Source organism: Urocitellus parryii, chromosome 14 (genome assembly GCF_045843805.1).
Source record: "Urocitellus parryii isolate mUroPar1 chromosome 14, mUroPar1.hap1, whole genome shotgun sequence".
In the NCBI taxonomy this organism is placed as follows: Eukaryota; Metazoa; Chordata; class Mammalia; order Rodentia; family Sciuridae; genus Urocitellus; species Urocitellus parryii.
Window position 1 is genome coordinate 27,220,973 of NC_135544.1, and position 19,169 is coordinate 27,240,141.

General features: G+C 37.1%; 1 protein-coding gene across 1 annotated transcript in view; it reads left to right on the plus strand.

Annotated features, from left to right (window-relative positions):
- Fat1 (FAT atypical cadherin 1) overlaps positions 1 to 19,169 on the plus strand; it is a 124,054-nt gene that overhangs the window by 83,859 nt on the left and 21,026 nt on the right. Inside the window, exons 8-14 of the mRNA XM_077792564.1 lie at positions 2,297 to 2,572; positions 2,702 to 2,912; positions 7,894 to 11,961; positions 12,379 to 12,575; positions 15,512 to 15,665; positions 16,662 to 16,895; positions 17,582 to 17,971. Coding sequence (XP_077648690.1) covers positions 2,297 to 2,572; positions 2,702 to 2,912; positions 7,894 to 11,961; positions 12,379 to 12,575; positions 15,512 to 15,665; positions 16,662 to 16,895; positions 17,582 to 17,971 — 5,530 coding nt within the window. The remainder of the gene's footprint in view (positions 1 to 2,296; positions 2,573 to 2,701; positions 2,913 to 7,893; positions 11,962 to 12,378; positions 12,576 to 15,511; positions 15,666 to 16,661; positions 16,896 to 17,581; positions 17,972 to 19,169) is intronic.

Here is a 19,169-nt window from a genome sequence, read left to right on the forward strand (position 1 = left end):
ATTTTAGTCTCATTCCTACATCTTCCTTTTACCCATGGACAATCTCTAATCCTCTCTACTTGCATTTTCTCATCTGAAAAATGGGTATAGGGTTAACTATCCTTAATTTTTTATAAGGATTAAGTAAGATGGCACATAAGAGTCTTTGCTCTTAAAGATCTTAAAACCTATCACCCAGGAAGTATCTTAAGAGTATTGCTGCCTGTCAGAACTGGTGCAGGCTCTTGTCAGTCACCCTACCCCCAGTACTTGATTTACCTTCCTACCTCGATTCTCTTTTCTTTCAATTCATCTTATGCTGCCTGCTACTCGAAGGGTCTACCCGACTGAGCAGAGGAGGTGAAGGTAGATTTGCTCTGAAAAGTAGGTTCAGAGCACACAGGATATGTAGTCCTGCAGCCTCAGCTCAGGAGTCAAGGCGCTGTATGTTTGGTCCCAGTCTCACCTCTTACCTTCATGTCTTTGACCAAGCTCTTCCCAGTACACATTTACCTACCAACCTAAACCCTACTCAAGCAAAATTTTACTCCATTCTTAAGAGTTTATGGAATGTTCCAGCTGGTCTCAAGACTTAAAAACTTACATGATAATATATGAGACATAGTTAAATTTCATAGTGCAAGACATTGCCAAGTGAGTTTGAAAACTTTATGAGGGCAGAACTACTACCGTACACTTGTCTTACCCCCTCAGTTCTGTGTGGGTAAATGCTGATAAATGTGTTCAGCAACCTTACTAAGACCAAGTATTTTAACTTCCAGCTCTTTCTATTTTATAGTGATTAATTGATTTTGGAGCAGGATTAAACATCTCTGCCCAATACCTTCTCCATGGTTAAAAACAAAAAATATTAAGTTCCTTGCGGACATAGGTATGTTCTGATTTGGTCTGTAGAAATTACCTTAATAGCTGGGCATGTTGGCACAGGCCTGGAATCCTAGCAGCTTAGGAGGCTGTGGGAGAAGGATCCAGATTCAAAGTCAGTTTCAGCAACTCAGTGAGACCCTGTCTCTAAATAAAATACAAAAAAGGACTGGGGATATGATGCTCAGTGGTTAAGTGCCCTAGGTCCAATCCCTGATTTAAAAAAAAAAAAAAAAATTGCCTTCCTAATGCCTTTGGTTCATCTTTGACATTTATGAATGAAGTGTTTGCAGTTTTGTTTTAAATGTATTTAACGTAAATGTAAACCTGTCATTGATGGTGTAGAGTTCTGTTAGAACACTGCTGTGGACCTGTGAAAAGGTCTCTGTTCATATGCCTTCATTAGTGTGGTTAATGGTTTTACCTGTACTAGGACTTTGATCTTCAGGCCACTTAGGACTAACAAACCCTTTTGTTCTGAAAGAGTCAAGGAAGCTTAGATTTCTTGTTCATAAACTATCTTTTGTGATTGGTGCTGGTAAGGCTGATACTATGCCTTATCCATATACATCTTTCCGTTCTGAAAAGTAGTCATTGTACTGTCCAGGTAAAATTTTTTGTCATTTTAAAATTTACCTTAGAACTGAGTTTTTTGACATTGGCTCTTTTTTCTCCTCTGAAACTTTTGTTTGATGTTGACATACTTAACAGTTTTATTTCAATCTGTTTAAACTGATTTTAGGAAATAAACACCTTTCTACTTACGCATATAGGTCTTAAAAGAAAACTTAAAAACATTTTCTTTTTCTTTTTTGGTCGTGCTAGGGATCAAACCCAGAGCACCCCAGAGCCTTATGCATGCTAAGCAGGTACTCTATCACTGATCCCCATCCCCTGCTCTAAAAACATTTATGATTTTTTTTCTCTAATATTTAAAATCTTAACAGGAATTTGTAGTCTCAAATGAGAAGGAGAAATAGAAAAACCATCTATCACTCCCCTCAGTAGATTAGTAGTTAAATATTCAAATGTGGTATAGGAAGTAAGTCTTGTATAAATCCTGGCAAAGTAAATTGTCTGATTTCTTTCCATGAGTAGTCTACAAAGGTTTTCTGTGTGGACACCTAAGAGATATTAAGTCTATATTTCATAAAGAAATGTTAATTATGAGCATCATGGTGTCTCCAAAGTCAGTTTCAAGAATTTAGGAAGGTTTTATTATCTTACTCATATTTTAAATAAGTAATATATCAGTGAGAAATTTTAAGGATATTTTTGATTCTAAATTTTCGTTCCTTTTCTCATATTTACATTACATTTTGCTAAAATAACAGCTTTTTTCAATGTACACGTGATATATATGTCTAAATTATTTAAATGTTAAAACAATTATTAGGAATATAATGTGAGCCATTTTTGTCATTTATTATAGGTATTCATCAAAGTAATAGATACAAATGACCATCGTCCCCAGTTTTCTACATCAAAATATGAAGTTGTTATTCCTGAAGATACAGTGCCAGAAACAGAAATTTTGCAAATCAGTGCTGTGGATAAGGATGAGAAAAATAAACTAATCTATACTCTGCAGAGTAGTATAGACCCATTGAGTCTCAAGAAATTTCGTCTTGATCCTGCAACTGGCTCTCTCTGTACATCTGAAAAACTGGATCATGAAGCCATTCACCAGCATGTTCTTACAGTCATGGTAAGCATCTACTTGTTCTTCTGCCTGCATGTGGCTCCTTAAACGTTTCATGTGTTTGAGAATGACAGTGATTTTTTAATGCGTGAGAAAGAAAACCCAAACAGGATTGATAATGTGTTTTCTTTTTAGGTACGGGATCAGGATGTTCCTGTAAAACGCAACTTTGCAAGGATTGTCATTAATGTCAGTGACACAAATGACCATGCCCCGTGGTTCACCAGTTCCTCCTATGAAGGGAGGGTTTATGAGTCGGCAGCTGTGGGCTCAGTCGTTTTGCAGGTTACAGCTCTGGACAAAGACAAAGGGAAAAATGCTGAAGTGCTATACTCAATTGAATCAGGTATTTTTGGACCATTCCATTTGTGAAAGCATATTTTCTTTTCTAAAATTAGCATTTCTATGTATATCTGTAAAAATTGCTTGAATTGATCTTTAGCTACCATTTTACATGTTAGGAATGTGGATTTTCTTTCCTTCTTTTTTTTAGAGATTGAATCCTAATAAGTTTGGGATGCAGTATTCTTAGAGAGTCACAGTATGAGCATAATTCAAGACTCTGAGAAGTCCTGCAGAAAAGAAAACTCTCTTTGACTAATTTCAGTATTTCTGAGATAATTTTAACTGAACAATCATTTTCCTCTAAAATATCGGTTAGTTATGAAACACTTAGGAATACTGGCCTAGTAATGTGACATTTTACTTTTTAGTCAGAGAGTATTTTCTTTTGTGCAGAGTCTACGTGTCCATGGTAGAGTGCTGATTTGTCCCATTCTCCAAAAAAAGTATCTTCTACCTATCATCTTCCTTCTGAGTTAGCTCCCCTCCACTATCTTAAACCCCCATGTTTCTTTAAAAATTGTTTCATGAGTGGTATTGGGTTGTTGCAGTAGGCCAGAGTGGGGTCTGAGACTAGAAGAAATGTTGAAAAGGCTGAGATGATTGATGGGCCTGAGTGATCCAGGGCCAGGAAGGCCAACTGGAACTGTGTACCTGGGTGTTTTTGAATATAATCAGGCAAGAGCTTGTAGGGACTTGCTGGTGGTAACAAGGAGGATCATCAAGAAACAGTCACGGTAATGTGAAATGTTTTTGTTCTCTCTTCTATTTTATGCTGCCATTCACTCATTCCTTCATTTGTTCCATGAACTGATTGAGTTTATTTTATGTGCCAGGTGCCATAGTCATAGCATTTGTGCTTGTGCTTGATAGATAACAGGTTACCATCGGTCCACAAATGGACATATGTGTTCTAAAAGATTTCTGATCTAGCGCATGTGATTGCACAGTTAGAAATTTCATTGCTTTGAGACTTTCCTTCCTCATGCCAAATACTCTTGAGTAAATGATGAAATATTGAGAAAGTGGTTGGATTTTTTTTCCACCTTCCTCAGTGCCATTGTTAGTACAAGAAATATTGTTTCTTTCATTCTAATCTTCATAATGGTTTTAGAGAATTGAAATCTTCTGCTTTCCTTGATTTCTGTTGTTATTAAGTGCAGAGCTCTATCTATTTAGATGTGGTCTCTCCTATACATTAGATTCCCTAGTGTTTAGATTATCTATAGATCATAAAATAAAAATCTGAGTAAATGGAGAATAATTTTTACATAATACTTACTTTTCTACTTTATGTGCTTAAACTATTCTTATTTCTTTACATATTTGAAATTTCATGTGTTTCCCATAAAATAACTGAATTGAGTTTATTATTCACAAATATGATTTTATATACTGTCTGTGATTGCAGTGTTGAAATGCATTGTAGTAATAGTTAGTGACTTGAATACAAGTATTTTTCCACTGGTTCAAAAATTTAGCAGTTAGAAAAACAGTACATTCCATTTGTGCATGCCTGAGCGTTTCAATAAAGTAATTTTGTCATAGACAAACTGGCTGGGTTTATGTAGGAGAAAATGTTAAACTTTCCCTTAGCTTTCACATAATTTTCAACAACTGGGTGGTTAAAATATGATTGTTGGTGTCTGAGTCAAGGCATGTGCATTCTTCAAATGCTTGTAATGACTGATGGGATTAGTAATTTGGTATTCTAAGAATGGAACTCTTATCTGCCCTCAAAGAATAGATAGTACCAATGGGCTATTCTAATATGGTATTAGAGCTTTTAATATGTTTTTATAGTTTTGGTAATGTAATGTTATGCTAAACAATTATTTCTTAGGAAACCATTACCAGGAAAATGCCGTAGAATTGTTTGTATATACATCTTTTGGTATGGTATGAGCTATAAAATATTCTTACTGCCTTTTATTTATCAGTTTATCCATAATCAGCTGCTTCCTAATTTGTGTCAGATTACATTTAATAAAGTTCAAAAGACTAGTTATAAATTCCATCCATAACACTGTATGTTTAATTAGCAGCAATTTATTGAGCAAAAGGTTTAGTCTGATTAGGAGTCTTTAGGGGAAAAGGAATTTAATTAAAAGATATTTTCAGTATCAGTTGGGCTATGCACTAGAGACACATCAGTGCCATACTCTGAGCCATGTGGTATTTTCTTCTTTTTAGGTTATTTTTAAAAGTAGATTATTGGAACATTCCTACTATTGTTATGACACCTGGAAATACATTCAGTAAATACATTTATTGATTTGAATTGTTTTTTTTCTCCAAGGTCATGTTAAATGTAATTACAGTGAAGTTTGGTAAAGGTTGCCTTACTTTGATTAGCCTTTACTGAATGAACATCTGCAGTGTGTCAATCACAAGAAGAAACAAGACTCTCCTGCACATCTTTCTTACTTGCTCTGTGGGGGAGATACATTAAACTATCGTGGTAGCTAAAAACCAAAAATGGGCGTGTTTGTTCAGACAATTTCCCTGTTTAAATACAGAGACCAATATAAAGTTAAAATATTCCAGCTAAAGTAAATTACTAAGACCTCAACTTTTGCAGCTCAATGCCTTTCTGATTGGTTCGTAAAAACCATATGTATATGTCAGTGTGGGCAAATGTAACTGTTAGTTATACACCAGTCAGCAGCCCTTGTTGTTTTTGCACAAAAATACGTTGCTTTCTCTTCTGTATGTCTGATGCTTTCTGCCTCTTTGTGTGTGAGAGAGAGAGAGAGAAAGAAAGATCCATACATTAAATCACTGGCTAGGTTTCTGTTGAACCTTCTTGGTATCAGTGACAAGTTGAGAGCTACCTTTTTAAAAACTCAAGCTACTCCAGATGATGAAGAATGTTTCTAAATTTCTTATGGCTGATAAAGAACAAGATTGTCATACATACTGTTAAAACAACAACAACAACAACAAAAACAGGTAAAGAACAGAAATCTCTATACTGAATAGGGAGGTCAAGGAAGGCAAGAAATGAATGGAGAAGACGGAGAAACAGCTAGGGAAGGCGGTTCTAGGAAAGGACACACCAAATTCAAAGGCCTGAGAGAATATTAACTCCTTCATTTGAAGCCTTGCCTATTTGAAGCTTTTCTGGCAAAATAAAATTTCACTATAGAAAATAAGAGAAATATGGGGCTGGTGTTGTGGCTCAGTGGTAGAGTGCTCACCTAGCATGTGTGAGGCACTGGGTTTGATCTTCAGCACCACATAAAAGTAAATAAGTAATATAAAGGTTTAAAAAAAAGAATGCTTAAAAAAAAAAGAAAAGAGAAATATATGTCAATGGGCAAATATAAATTTTGGGGGGTGGAGAAGGTAGCTGCCAAGGGTTACCATGGTCTCCCATGTCTTGCCAGGCCAGTCTGTCACGGTTTTGAAAGATAAAGATGATGTACGGGATAGAATGAGAAAAGCATCCCTGAGTTCTAATGACGGCCTAAAAATCATTGAGAGAGAACCTGGGATCATTGGCTCATTTAAATAGAGACAGTCCGGATATTAGTGTCTGAGCAGCCTGGCAGAAGCTGCAGGACTCCATCCTTAGGCCAGAGTTCAGTCCAGAGCTGCAGGTTCTAGAGAAACCCTGGCTTCCTCCCTGTTGCAGACTGAGGCACCGCCTTGGGGTCTGGACACAGAGCCAGGGAGACTTAATGAAAACCAGGCTGGGTCTAACCTCAAAAAATTGTCATGGATTTTTGGAAAACGTATTAAAGGAAGGAAATGAAGACTGTAGAGGAAGTGTTTACTGTTAATGATGTGGAGAAAGAAGTGCTGGACTAATTCCCTGGTTTGCACATCACACTAAGCAGTTCTGGTCTATGAAGTACCATACTGATTGCAAACCTAGAGGAAAGATAATTTAAGAAAACAATTAAGTAGCTTGTTTTGGGGAAGCATAATAGTTCTTTGGGGGGAAAATAAATGTAGTACTATAAATTCTGCATATTTGTTTATGAAACCAAAAAGGGATGGAAGGCTTATGGATGGATCTATCCTAAATACTCTCATACTGCTTTGATCTATGCAAAAAAAAAAAAAAAAAAAGCTATAGGAATTGCTGGTTTCTTGAAAAGACACAAAATTATGGGATTTTTTTTTGGAGTTGAGGTTATAGCTAAATATATAGCCTGGAAAGGTTTAAAGAAAATTAAGCAAAACGATGTGTCCTACTAGTTTATTTCTCAGGTGCAGCACTATTAACATTTTGGACCAGAAAATTTTTATCTTGGGGGGGGTCTGTCCTATGCATGGTAAGATGTTTAGCAGCATCCCTGTTCTCTACCACCAGATGCTAGTAACGCTTTCTCCCTCTAAGTTGGGAAAACCAAAAGTATCTCCAGACATTGCCAGATGTGTCCTTGGGAACAAAATTGCCCCTACTTGAAAACCACTGACTAGAAGATAAATTGGGCTGAAAAAGGTTATGAAGGAACTATTGTTGGAATCTTTAAAACCTGTAAAGTAGGTCATTCCTCCGTACACCAAATATTGAAAATAACGGACAGCTCTCTAGAATCTTGATGTAAATTCTCCCAGTGAATTGAAATCTTCCTTTTCATAATTAATTAGATCGCTATGAATTTGCAAATGCAAATATATTCCAGAAGGCTTTTGAGGAACTATTGGAAAATCATTAACTCAGATGCTTTATGGAGAGACAACCATGTCTTTCCAAAACATATTTCCAATTCAGACAACAGAATGAGTTTTGGCTTTAGGTACAAAATGATATTTCTTCTGTTTCTTGTAGTCAAATTTCTGAAAAACATGCCTTATTTTAGATGGATTAAAATGAAACAGGAAACAGTTGATGGTTCCATTCAAATATTCATGTCCTCTGCATTTCTGCTTAATTTCAAAATATCATTTTAAAAGATACTTTTGTTTCTCTTTGTCCAGCTACTACTATTACGTCTCATATCTTCTAACATGTATTTTTTCCCCTCTTTCAGGAAATATTGGAAATTCTTTTATGATTGATCCCATCTTGGGCTCTATAAAAACTGCCAAAGAATTAGATCGAAGTAACCAAGTGGAATATGATTTAATGGTGAAAGCTACAGATAAAGGCAGTCCACCAATGAGTGAAATGACTTCTGTGCATATCTTTGTCACGATTGCTGACAATGCTGCCCCTAAGTTTACATCAAAAGAATACTCTGTTGAAATTAGTGAAATTACCAGCATTGGAAGTTTTGTTGGACTAGTTACAGCCCATAGTCAGTCATCAGTGATATATGAAATAAAAGATGGAAATATAGGTGATGCTTTTGATATTAATCCACATTCTGGAAGTATCATCACTCAGAAAGCCCTGGATTTTGAAACTTTGCCCATTTATACGTTGACAGTCCAGGGAACCAACATGGCTGGTTTGTCCACTAATACAACTGTTTTAGTGCATCTACTAGACGAGAATGACAACTCGCCAGTTTTTATGCAGACAGAATACTCAGGACTTATCAGTGAATCAGCTTCCCTCAACAGTGTAGTCCTGACAGACACGAATATCCCACTAGTGATCCGAGCAACTGATGCTGATAAAGAATCAAATTCCTTGCTTGTTTATCACATTGTTGAGCCATCTGTGCACAAATATTTTGCTGTTGATTCTAGCACTGGTGCTATTCATACAGTACAAAGTCTGGACTATGAAGAAACAAGTGTTTTTCACTTTACAGTACAAGTGCATGACATGGGGACACCACGTTTATTTGCTGAATATGCAGCTAATGTCACCATACATGTAATTGACATTAATGACTGCCCTCCTGTTTTCTCCAAATCATTGTATGAAGCATCTCTTCTGTTGCCCACATACAAAGGAGTAAAAGTCACCACAGTAAATGCTACCGATGCTGATTCCAGTACATTCTCACAGTTAATATACTCCATCACCGAAGGCAATATTGGGGACAAGTTTTTGATGGACTACAAGACTGGAACTATAACTGTACAAAACACAACTCAGTTAAGAAGCCGCTATGAGTTAACCATTCGAGCTTCTGATGGCAGATTTGCCAGCTTTACCTCTGTGAAAATTAACGTGAGAGAAAGCAAGGAAAGTCAGCTCAAGTTCACCCAAGACTTCTACTCTGCCGCCGTGAAAGAGAACTCCACAGAAGCCAAAACATTAGCCGTCATTACTGCTATTGGGAATCCTATCAATGAACCTCTGTTTTATCACATCCTCAACCCAGACCGCAGATTTAAGATCAGCCGCACTTCAGGAGTGCTGTCCACCACCGGTATACCATTTGATCGTGAACAGCAGGAGGCATTTGATGTGGTTGTAGAAGTGACAGAAGAACATAAGCCTTCAGCAGTGGCCCATGTTGTCGTGAAAGTCACTGTAGAAGACCAAAATGACAACGCACCGGTGTTTGTCAACCTTCCCTATTACGCTGTAGTTAAAGTGGATACCGAGGTGGGCCATGTCATTCGCTATGTCACTGCTGTAGACAGAGATAGTGGCAGAAATGGGGAAGTGCACTACTACCTTAAGGAACACCATGACCACTTTCAAATTGGACCCTCAGGTGAAATTTCATTGAAGAAGCAATTTGAACTTGACACCTTAAATAAAGAATATCTTGTCACCGTGGTTGCAAAAGATGGGGGAAACCCAGCTTTCTCAGCCGAAGTTATAGTCCCAATCACTGTTATGAATAAAGCCATGCCTGTGTTTGAAAAACCTTTCTACAGTGCAGAGATTCCAGAGAATATCCAGATGCACAGCCCAGTTGTCCACATACAAGCCAACAGTCCAGAAGGCTTAAAAGTGTTCTATAGCATCACCGATGGAGATCCTTTTAGCCAGTTTACCATTAACTTCAATACTGGGGTTATAAATGTCATAGCCCCTCTGGATTTTGAGTCCCACCCAGCATATAAACTGAGCATACGAGCAACTGATTCTTTGACTGGTGCTCATGCCGAAGTGTTTGTTGACATAATAGTGGAAGACATCAATGATAACCCTCCTGTGTTTGTTCAGCAGTCTTATGCTGCAACTCTGTCTGAGGCATCTGTAATTGGAACATCTGTCGTTCAAGTTAGAGCTACAGATTCTGACTCAGAACCAAACAGAGGAATTTCATACCAGATGTTTGGAAATCACAGCAAGAGTCATGATCATTTTCACATAGATAGCAGCACTGGTCTCATCTCACTAATCAGAACTTTAGATTATGAACAGTTCCACCAGCACAAGATTTTTGTAAGGGCTGTTGATAGTGGTATGCCCCAACTGAGCAGTGATGTGATTGTCATGGTGGATGTCACTGACCTCAATGATAATCCTCCACTCTTTGACCAACAAATTTATGAAGCCAAAATTAGTGAGCATGCCACTCATGGGCATTTTGTGATGTGTGTGAAGGCCTATGATGCAGACAGTTCTGACATAGACAAGTTGGAATATTCCATTCTGTCTGGCAATGATCATAAACATTTTGTCATTGACAGTAAAACGGGGATTATCACACTCTCAAATCTGCGCCGGCACACCTTGAAGCCATTTTACAGTCTCAACATTTCTGTTTCTGATGGTGTGTTTAGAAGTTCAGCCCAGGTTCACATAATTGTAATTGGAGGCAATTTGCACAGTCCTGTTTTTCTTCAGAATGAATATGAAGTGGAACTTGCTGAAAATGCTCCCTTACATACACTGGTGATTGAGGTTAAGGCAACTGATAGGGATTCTGGTATTTACGGTCTCATTACTTACCACATTGTAAATGACTTTGCCAAAGACAGATTTTACACAAATGAGAGAGGACAGATATTTACTTTGGAAAAACTTGATCGAGAGACCCCAGCAGAGAAAGTGATCCCAGTTCGTTTAATGGCGAAGGATGCTGGAGGAAAAGTTGCTTTCTGCACAATTAATGTTATCCTTACAGATGATAATGATAATGCACCCCAGTTTCGGGCAACCAAGTACGAAGTGAACATCGGATCCAATGCTGCCAAAGGAACGTCGGTCATTAAAGTTTTTGCAAGTGATGCTGATGAGGGATCCAATGCTGATGTCACCTATGCCATTGAAGCAGATTCTGAAAGTGTTAAGGAGAATTTGGAAATTAACAAACTGTCTGGCATAATTACCACAAAGGAAAGCTTAATTGGCTTAGAAAACGAGTTCTTCACTTTCTTTGTTAGAGCTGTGGATAATGGGTCTCCATCAAAAGAATCTGTTGTTCCTGTCTATGTTAAGATACTTCCCCCAGAAACACAGCTTCCAAAATTTTCAGAACCCTTTTATACCTATACAGTTTCAGAAGATATGCCTATTGGAACAGAAATAGATCTCATCCAAGCAGAGTACAGCGGCACTGTTCTTTACAGCCTAATCAAAGGGAATACTCCTGAGAGTAATAGAGATGAGTTCTTTGTGATTGACAGGCAAAGCGGGAGACTAAAATTGGAGAAGAGTCTAGATCATGAGACAACTAAGTGGTATCAGTTTTCCATACTTGCCAGATGTACTCGTGATGATTATGAGCTGGTGGCTTCAGTAGATGTCAGTATCCAAGTGAAAGATACAAATGATAACAGCCCAGTATTGGAGTCCAATCCATATGAGGCATTTGTTGTTGAAAACCTACCAGGGGGAAGCAGAGTCATCCAGATTAGGGCATCTGACCTAGATTCAGGAGCCAATGGTCAAGTTATATACAGTCTCGATCAATCACAAAGTGTAGACATCATCGAATCTTTTGCCATTAATATGGAAACAGGCTGGATTACAACTCTAAAGGCACTGGACCATGAGGAGAAAGACAATTATCAGATTCAAGTGGTTGCATCAGATTATGGCGAAAAGGTTCAGCTGTCCTCCACGGCCATCGTGGATGTTACTGTCACAGATGTCAATGACAGTCCGCCACGATTCACAGCAGAGATTTATAAAGGGACTGTGAGTGAAGACGATCCACCAGGTGGTGTAATTGCCATCTTAAGTACCACAGATGCCGACTCTGAAGAGATTAACAGACAAGTTACATATTTTATAACAGGTAAAGATTTCAAACCAATTGGTTTAATTTAAAGTGTATTAAAAGTATATTGGATATGTATTTTAGGGAAATAGGGAGTTAAAGGGATAGTTTTAGTTAATAAGTAGCTAAGTCACATCTGTTAAGCGCATTTCAGGTTCTTTACCTAAGTACCACTGTTTCCTTAGACTGACCTTCATGCTCATTCTATTGAGCTTAAATTTTATTTGGCTTAATGCTGTGTTTAAGTACGTATTTTAGTGCTGTTTTTTGGGGGTAAAAAGTTGAAGTATGCCAAATTTAGATTAATTATTTTTAGAATGCTTAGTCCTTTTAAACTGTAACTATACATCTTTTGTATGATTTATTTTTCCTGCTACTTATTTCTGTCTTTAATTCAACAAATTTGACTGTCATCTTCCTTCATTGATTTATTAGGAGGGGATGCTTTGGGACAGTTTGCTGTTGAAAATGTACAGAATGAGTGGAAGGTCTATGTGAAGAAACCTCTAGATAGGGAAAAAAAGGACAATTATCTTCTGACCATCACAGCGACTGATGGGACCTTCTCATCAAAGGCTATTGTTGAAGTGAAGGTTCTTGATGCAAATGACAACAGTCCAGTTTGTGAAAAGGTAGGCTTCTCTTTTAAGTTTGAATATTAGAATTCAAATTTCTTAATCCTTTTAATAGGACTGCCATTGACCTCTCTGCTGTACTTTAGTTGTGTTTTATATTATAATCACTGTTAAAGCAGAGGTGTCCAATGATATAAGACTTGGAAAAGCTTCAGAACTATTTTGTGGAATGGTAAGTTGCTCAAAAAACTTTGTTCTTAAATTATGGACAGGAGTAGAGTTGTGTCTAACTCTAAAAATACTCTGTCAACTTTCATAAAAAGGATTCTTTAATCTGAGAATAAGATTGTTTTGGTGAAAACATTTGACCAGCTCTTCTACAAAGCTCAGTTTTGCTTTAGCAGATCATTTTGGAGCACTTGCTTTTCTACACAATAGAAAAAGAGTTTAGGGAAAAGGCTCCTGCACCTGTGGCGTACACTATTTAATGGGAGAACAACATATAACCAGAGCTGGGTGTGGTAGTGCATGCCTGTAATCCCAGCAGCTCTGGAGGCTGAGGCAGGAGGATCTTGAGTTCAAAGTTAGCCTCAGCAAATTAGCAAGACCCTAAACAACTTAGTGAAACCCTGTCTAAAACCCAAAATATAAAAGGGGTTGGGGATTGAGATGTGACTCAGTAGTTAAGTGCCCCTGGGCTCCCTGGTAACTGGTAACCATATATATCTATCTCAGAGAAGAGCTGTTCCCCCTCCAAGTTGACTATAAGAGTAGCAGGACTCAAGCAGGAGTGGTCACTGGAGCGAGGAGATGAGGAAAAAAACCTGTTCAGTGGCAGGTTGCGGGCTCACCCTTCAGGAGGTAGTGATACGATGATCAGGAGGAGTGGAAAGGTGGTGTGTGAGGAGGGAATGGAGGTGTGGGAATAGTCGTTGATTTTGCCAGAAGTGCTAAATCCCTGGGAAGGGGGGAGAAGGTCAAACTGGATTAAGGAATGTATGGAGGATAAGATAGAGATCCTATGAACCAAGAGTTCCCTAAAGAAGTTCAGTTTGGTTGTGTTATGGCTATAATTTGGATAAGGAAGAGTGAAAGCCCATAGAGCGGGCAGAGGTGGCAGAAGAATGAAAGTTCTGAAGGTGCCACATTAAAAAAGTGGTAGCATTCAGTCCCCGCCTGAATGTGGCAGGAATGTTGTGTCAGGACTTGAACATTTACTGCTGAGAGTATTTGGAGAAAGAACAAGGTGGTGGTGAAGGTAAGCCTGGAGGGGAAATCTGTCTTAGTAGAAGCCTGTCGAATTCCATTTCAGATTTGTTTAATTTCAGGTAATGGGACTTTTAATTTTTTTAAAAAAATTGGATGTGATTTTTAGACATTTAGAGATGGTGAGATTCAGGATGGATATTAGAGAAAGGTAGATACACCTGGCAGTTGTTTTGGAAGCTGATCATTGAGTTCATTTGAGGGATACCAACAAAAAGGTGGTCAGGGAGAAGAGATGAGTTACTTGCAAAGGAAGCAGAGCTGGAAGGACAAGTCAGACTGGTGCAGTGCAGTCAGGGGGGTGAGAGAATTTTGAAGAGGAGGGGTGGTAAGCAAGGGTATAATGTAGCTGGAAAAGATGGCCGAGATGTGAAACAGACCATATCAGTTCTGCGAGTGACTTGGGAAATAGCAGTCTCTGGGTCATGATGTAAGTGGACACCTACCTGACTAAAGGTCACATGGTGTGCATTAATGAAGAAATAGCTTTGACCAGTGCAGAGGGTTAGGAGTAAAGGAAGGAAGAAGAGTGTGACAGGATAAGAGAAGACTGGTAGAGGGGACAGTGAATGTGAAGAGGGACGGAGCCGCTTGAGAATTCTGCAGATTCAGTAAGCGGAGAGGTGTGAGAGGTGTTGCCGCTGCGGAGAACAACAGAGCTGATCTCAAGCAAAGAGATGCTGGAAATTCAGTCTTGGGGAGGGAGGACTCCTGAAGGATGAGGAGTTAATTCCTATTCCTTTTTGTACTTTTGGGTGAGAATATGGAATGGGGGTTATGCACATGTCTCCCCTTAATGGAAATTAAATGTATTTTATATTCTAGGACTTTCACATTATTTGAATGTAATACTGTAACTTCTTTGGGAGTAATAAAATTAGGACACTAAACCATTTAAATTAAACAGTATTGCAAAATATCCTGTTTCATGAGTCATAAAATATAGCTCACCTAAGGGCCTGGAGGGGTATAGCTTAGTGTTAGGGTGCTTACGTAGCATGTCCAAGGCCCAGGTTTGGATCCCGAGCATTAAAAATATATCTGTCTGTACACACACACACACACACACACACACACACACACACGTAAACTTATTCAGAAAGTACATTCAACAAAATCTTAATCTGTTCCTCTTATGTTTTTGTTTATTGCATGGATTCCTTAATAATTGGAACTGGAAACAGCTGTTTACTGTGTTTGAAGGTTAAGTGGGTATGAAGAGAGAGGAGCAGGTGTCCTGTCTGTGGCTTTGGGGAAAACTTTGTTTTCTTCCATAACAATAAGGATCACTTCTCTCCCAAATACAATCATTTGGTTATGTTAACGAACACTTGCGCACACAATAAATTCCTGTACTTGGAATTAAGTATGTACGATATAATAAGTATTCTCTCTACTTTTTAGATAAATATGGAACACTACTTAGGTTTCTTTATAAGAATTTAAATGTGAAACTGCCTTAACAACTTACTGTTTGCTATTCTGTTGGTAAAATGTTAGGTCAGACTCTTTCAGGGACATGATATTGGTAACTCTTACTTTCTCCCTCATTTTACATGTGTTTTTTAAAGAAAAAATAGCTTTAAAAGCTCTTTGAATCTGAACTTTAGTCATTTTCCATGTTTTCTAAGGCCAAAATGAAATTATTCCTTTCTCGTTATTCTCTTAAAAATCACTGCTGACTTTTAATTTCCTCATTCTAACGATGTTGTTTAAAATCTTTGTAGACTCTTTATTCTGACACCATTCCTGAGGACGCTCTTCCTGGGAAATTGATCATGCAGGTCTCTGCTACAGATGCAGATATCCGTTCCAATGCTGAAATTACTTACACATTGTTTGGTTCAGGGGCAGAAAAATTCAAACTAAATCCAGACACAGGTAATGATGAGAGTTTGGGACAAGTTTCATTGTATACTCTTACAAAATCATGGGTGTTGGGTGATTTAGTTTACATACAGTATTTGTCCTTTTCAAATGTACCCTGCTGCTTGGAGTTGACATCTTTTGGAAATCTAAACAGCAATTTAATGTGCCAAATTTGGGGTAAGATGGAAAAAAAAAAAAAAAAGAGCAACAATAGCACTTACCTTGAGCTAACAATTTAAAACTTAAAAACTGTTTATATAATTAAAAAAAAAAACCTCAAAGTATACATCAAATTTTCTGCTTCATTTGTTTTATTTATAAAGCACATTTTTTAAATTTGTGACCATGAATTTATAATTTAACATTTTCCATAATTAAAATGATACATATTGTTTTATTCATCTTTATAGTTTGTATTTTGTTAAAGTTGCAATAATGTGCTGGGTACAGTGGTGCACACCTGTAATTCCAGTGCCTCGGGAAGCTGAGACAGGAGGACCGCAAGTTTAGAGCCAGCCTCAGCAAAAGTGAGGTGCTGAGCAACTCAATGAGACCCTGTCTCTAAATAAAATACAAAATAGGACTGAGAATGTGGCTCAGTGGCCAAGTGCTCCTGGATTCAATCCCTGGTACAAAAAAAAAAAAGAGAGAGAGAGAAAAAATTGTGATAATGAGGTTTCTTTTAAGCTTTTTTATTTTCTCAAGTACAGATTATGAACATATGAGTCTAATTTTTTAATCAATAAAAAGGTTCAAATTTGGTTAATTAGCTGTTTTACTTTGGGGATTGTGTGTAGCATAAGAGTCTTTGGCCTCATATTCTATGACTAGTATAGGGTTGGAAACCTGGAATTTGTGTGCTCATCCAGCTGTTGAGTCTGTTATTGAAAAAATTGTTCTCCAGAGAAAAGCTGTTATTCATATTTAGTAAGAGAAGAGAAGTAGGATGTATAGCTGCAGTTCACAATTAAATTTCAAGTGATTCCATTTATTTCTGTTTGTTTTTAGGTGAACTGAAAACATTAGCCCCCCTTGATCGGGAGGAGCAAGCAGTTTATAATCTGCTAGTCAAGGCCACAGATGGAGGGGGAAGATTCTGTCAAGCCAGTGTTGTGCTTATGTTAGAAGATGTGAATGATAACGTCCCTGAATTCACTGCTGATCCTTATACCATTACTGTGTTTGAAAACACAGAGCCTGGAACACTGTTGACCAGAGTGCAAGCCACAGATGCAGACGCAGGTATCCTCTGGAAGATTGCCCTGCCTTCAGACTGCACTGAGGGCTTAGGAGCCACTGTGTTAAACACATTCCAAATGCAGCCTCATCTTACCTCATACATGCAGAGTAGCTCCTCATTGTCATAAAATGACATCTTCAGAATAATTAATTCACTTTTAATGAATATTTGAAGCCTTAAAATTATACCCAGTAAACTTATTGCTGTAAGATGTATCTATAAGGTTACTAACATTCTTGTTAATGACTTCAAGAATTGATCTTCATGTCTAATTGAATTAATTAGAGAAGTATTGTTTTGTTAATACACTGTTGGTGTCATAAAGATAGAACAAGCAAAAGCTGTATTATCATAGTTTATAAATCTTTTAAAATTTTTTGTGGAGACAGTAGGACTAAAATATATATTCATAGCATTTTGATAGTAAAGAATAACTTCTTTAGTCTAATACTGAACAATTAGAAGAAAACAAAAAAATACTTTTCAAATAATTCATTGTCTTTAAAGCTAAATAATAAATAGATGTCTTTTTAAAATAGTACACTCAGTACATTGTTACTTGTAAATTGGTAATTCAGTTTACTGTTTCTCGATCACTTTCATAAATTTTTTAAATAATATAAGCATTTTATTATTTTTAAAATTACTAATATTAATATTAATTAAACATAATTTCATATCTTCACAGGTTTGAATCGAAAGATTTCCTACTCACTAATTGACTCTGCTGATGGGCAGTTCTCCATTAATGAATTATCTGGAATTATTCAATTAGAAAAGCCTCTGGATAGAGAACTACAGGCAGTATATACCCTTACTTTGAAAGCTGTAGACCAAGGTTTGCCAAGGAGATTGACAGCTACTGGCACTGTTGTTGTATCAGTTTTAGATATAAATGATAACCCACCTGTGTTTGAATACCGTGAATATGGTGCCACAGTGTCTGAGGACATTCTAATTGGAACAGAAGTTCTTCAAGTTTATGCAGCAAGTCGGGATATTGAAGCAAATGCAGAAATCACCTACTCAATAATAAGTGGAAATGAACATGGGAAATTCAGCATAGATTCTAAAACAGGTAATTTACCATGTAAATGAGAAGAAGTTCTTTATTTCACCAAAAAGGCTAGATTTGCTAGGCACCGAACTGCATAGAGTGATGGGTCACCTGTAGTCAGTAGATGTTCAGAAAAGACGGAGCTCAGGCTTTCCTTTTGTTATTTTTTTAAAGTGTGAGAGTGGTTAAGATGACTTCAGACTGTAGCTCTACTTAATAAAATATATTTCTGGTATATCATTGTAAACTACAAGCAAATCAAAAGAGAAAATTAAAATTCTAATAGCTTAGTGATGAAGTAAAATGTCACACATTAGTAAAGGTAAGAATGGCTGATAGTAGAGGACCTTGTATAATTACCCCTTTTATTCCCCGAATTCAACATAGGTGAATTAGCTTCCCAAGTAAAACCATAGCTTTGACCTGTCAGATCTTAGTTTCTATGGTAGGTGTGTGATAATTCATTAAGTTGATTTCTTCATTATGCTAGTTATATAATAGTGGACATATTTTAGATCATACCAAAAGACTGCCAACAAGGTCAAAAGTCGGAAGTGTTATTAATCCTACTGTGTAAACATTGATGTCATCTTATAAGCCTGTTGTCTGAAGTAGCTGTCAGTCTTAGAACCCTTTAAGAAGTTGCTCTTTTTTGTAGGGTATCCTTGAAAGCTGAAAGGAGATCAGTACAGTAGAGGGAAGGGACCCAGAGAGCTGGAAAAATGATGTTGGCCAAATTATATTGTTAAACTGTGTACATGTACAAATATATAACAACAAATCCCACCATTACATGTAGATATAACACACCAATAAAAAAGGCGGGGAGGGACCTCAATGCAATTATAAAATAAAGAAAAAGTTGTGGTATTTAATTGTATGTGACTACTTCAGGTAAAGAATAGGTGTGTAATTATGTTATTTAGACAGATATTTTAGTACATATCATAAAATCGTTTTAGGGTTCTTTTGTCCTTGTCTCTTTTTAAGTAGAATAGACAATAATGAACTGACAATGAAAGGTGTCACAGGAATTGTTAGATCAAAAAATGGATTTTTAATGATAAAATATAAGTAGAAGGTTATGTGGAGATTCTTTTGTAATGAAAAGGATGAATAGGTCTTTTAAAAAGAATGAGAAGGAAAAAAAAAAAACCTAAAAGCACAGCATGGAATTTTTTTAGAGTTTTCTTTTGTTTATTAAAATAAAGTCTGTTGT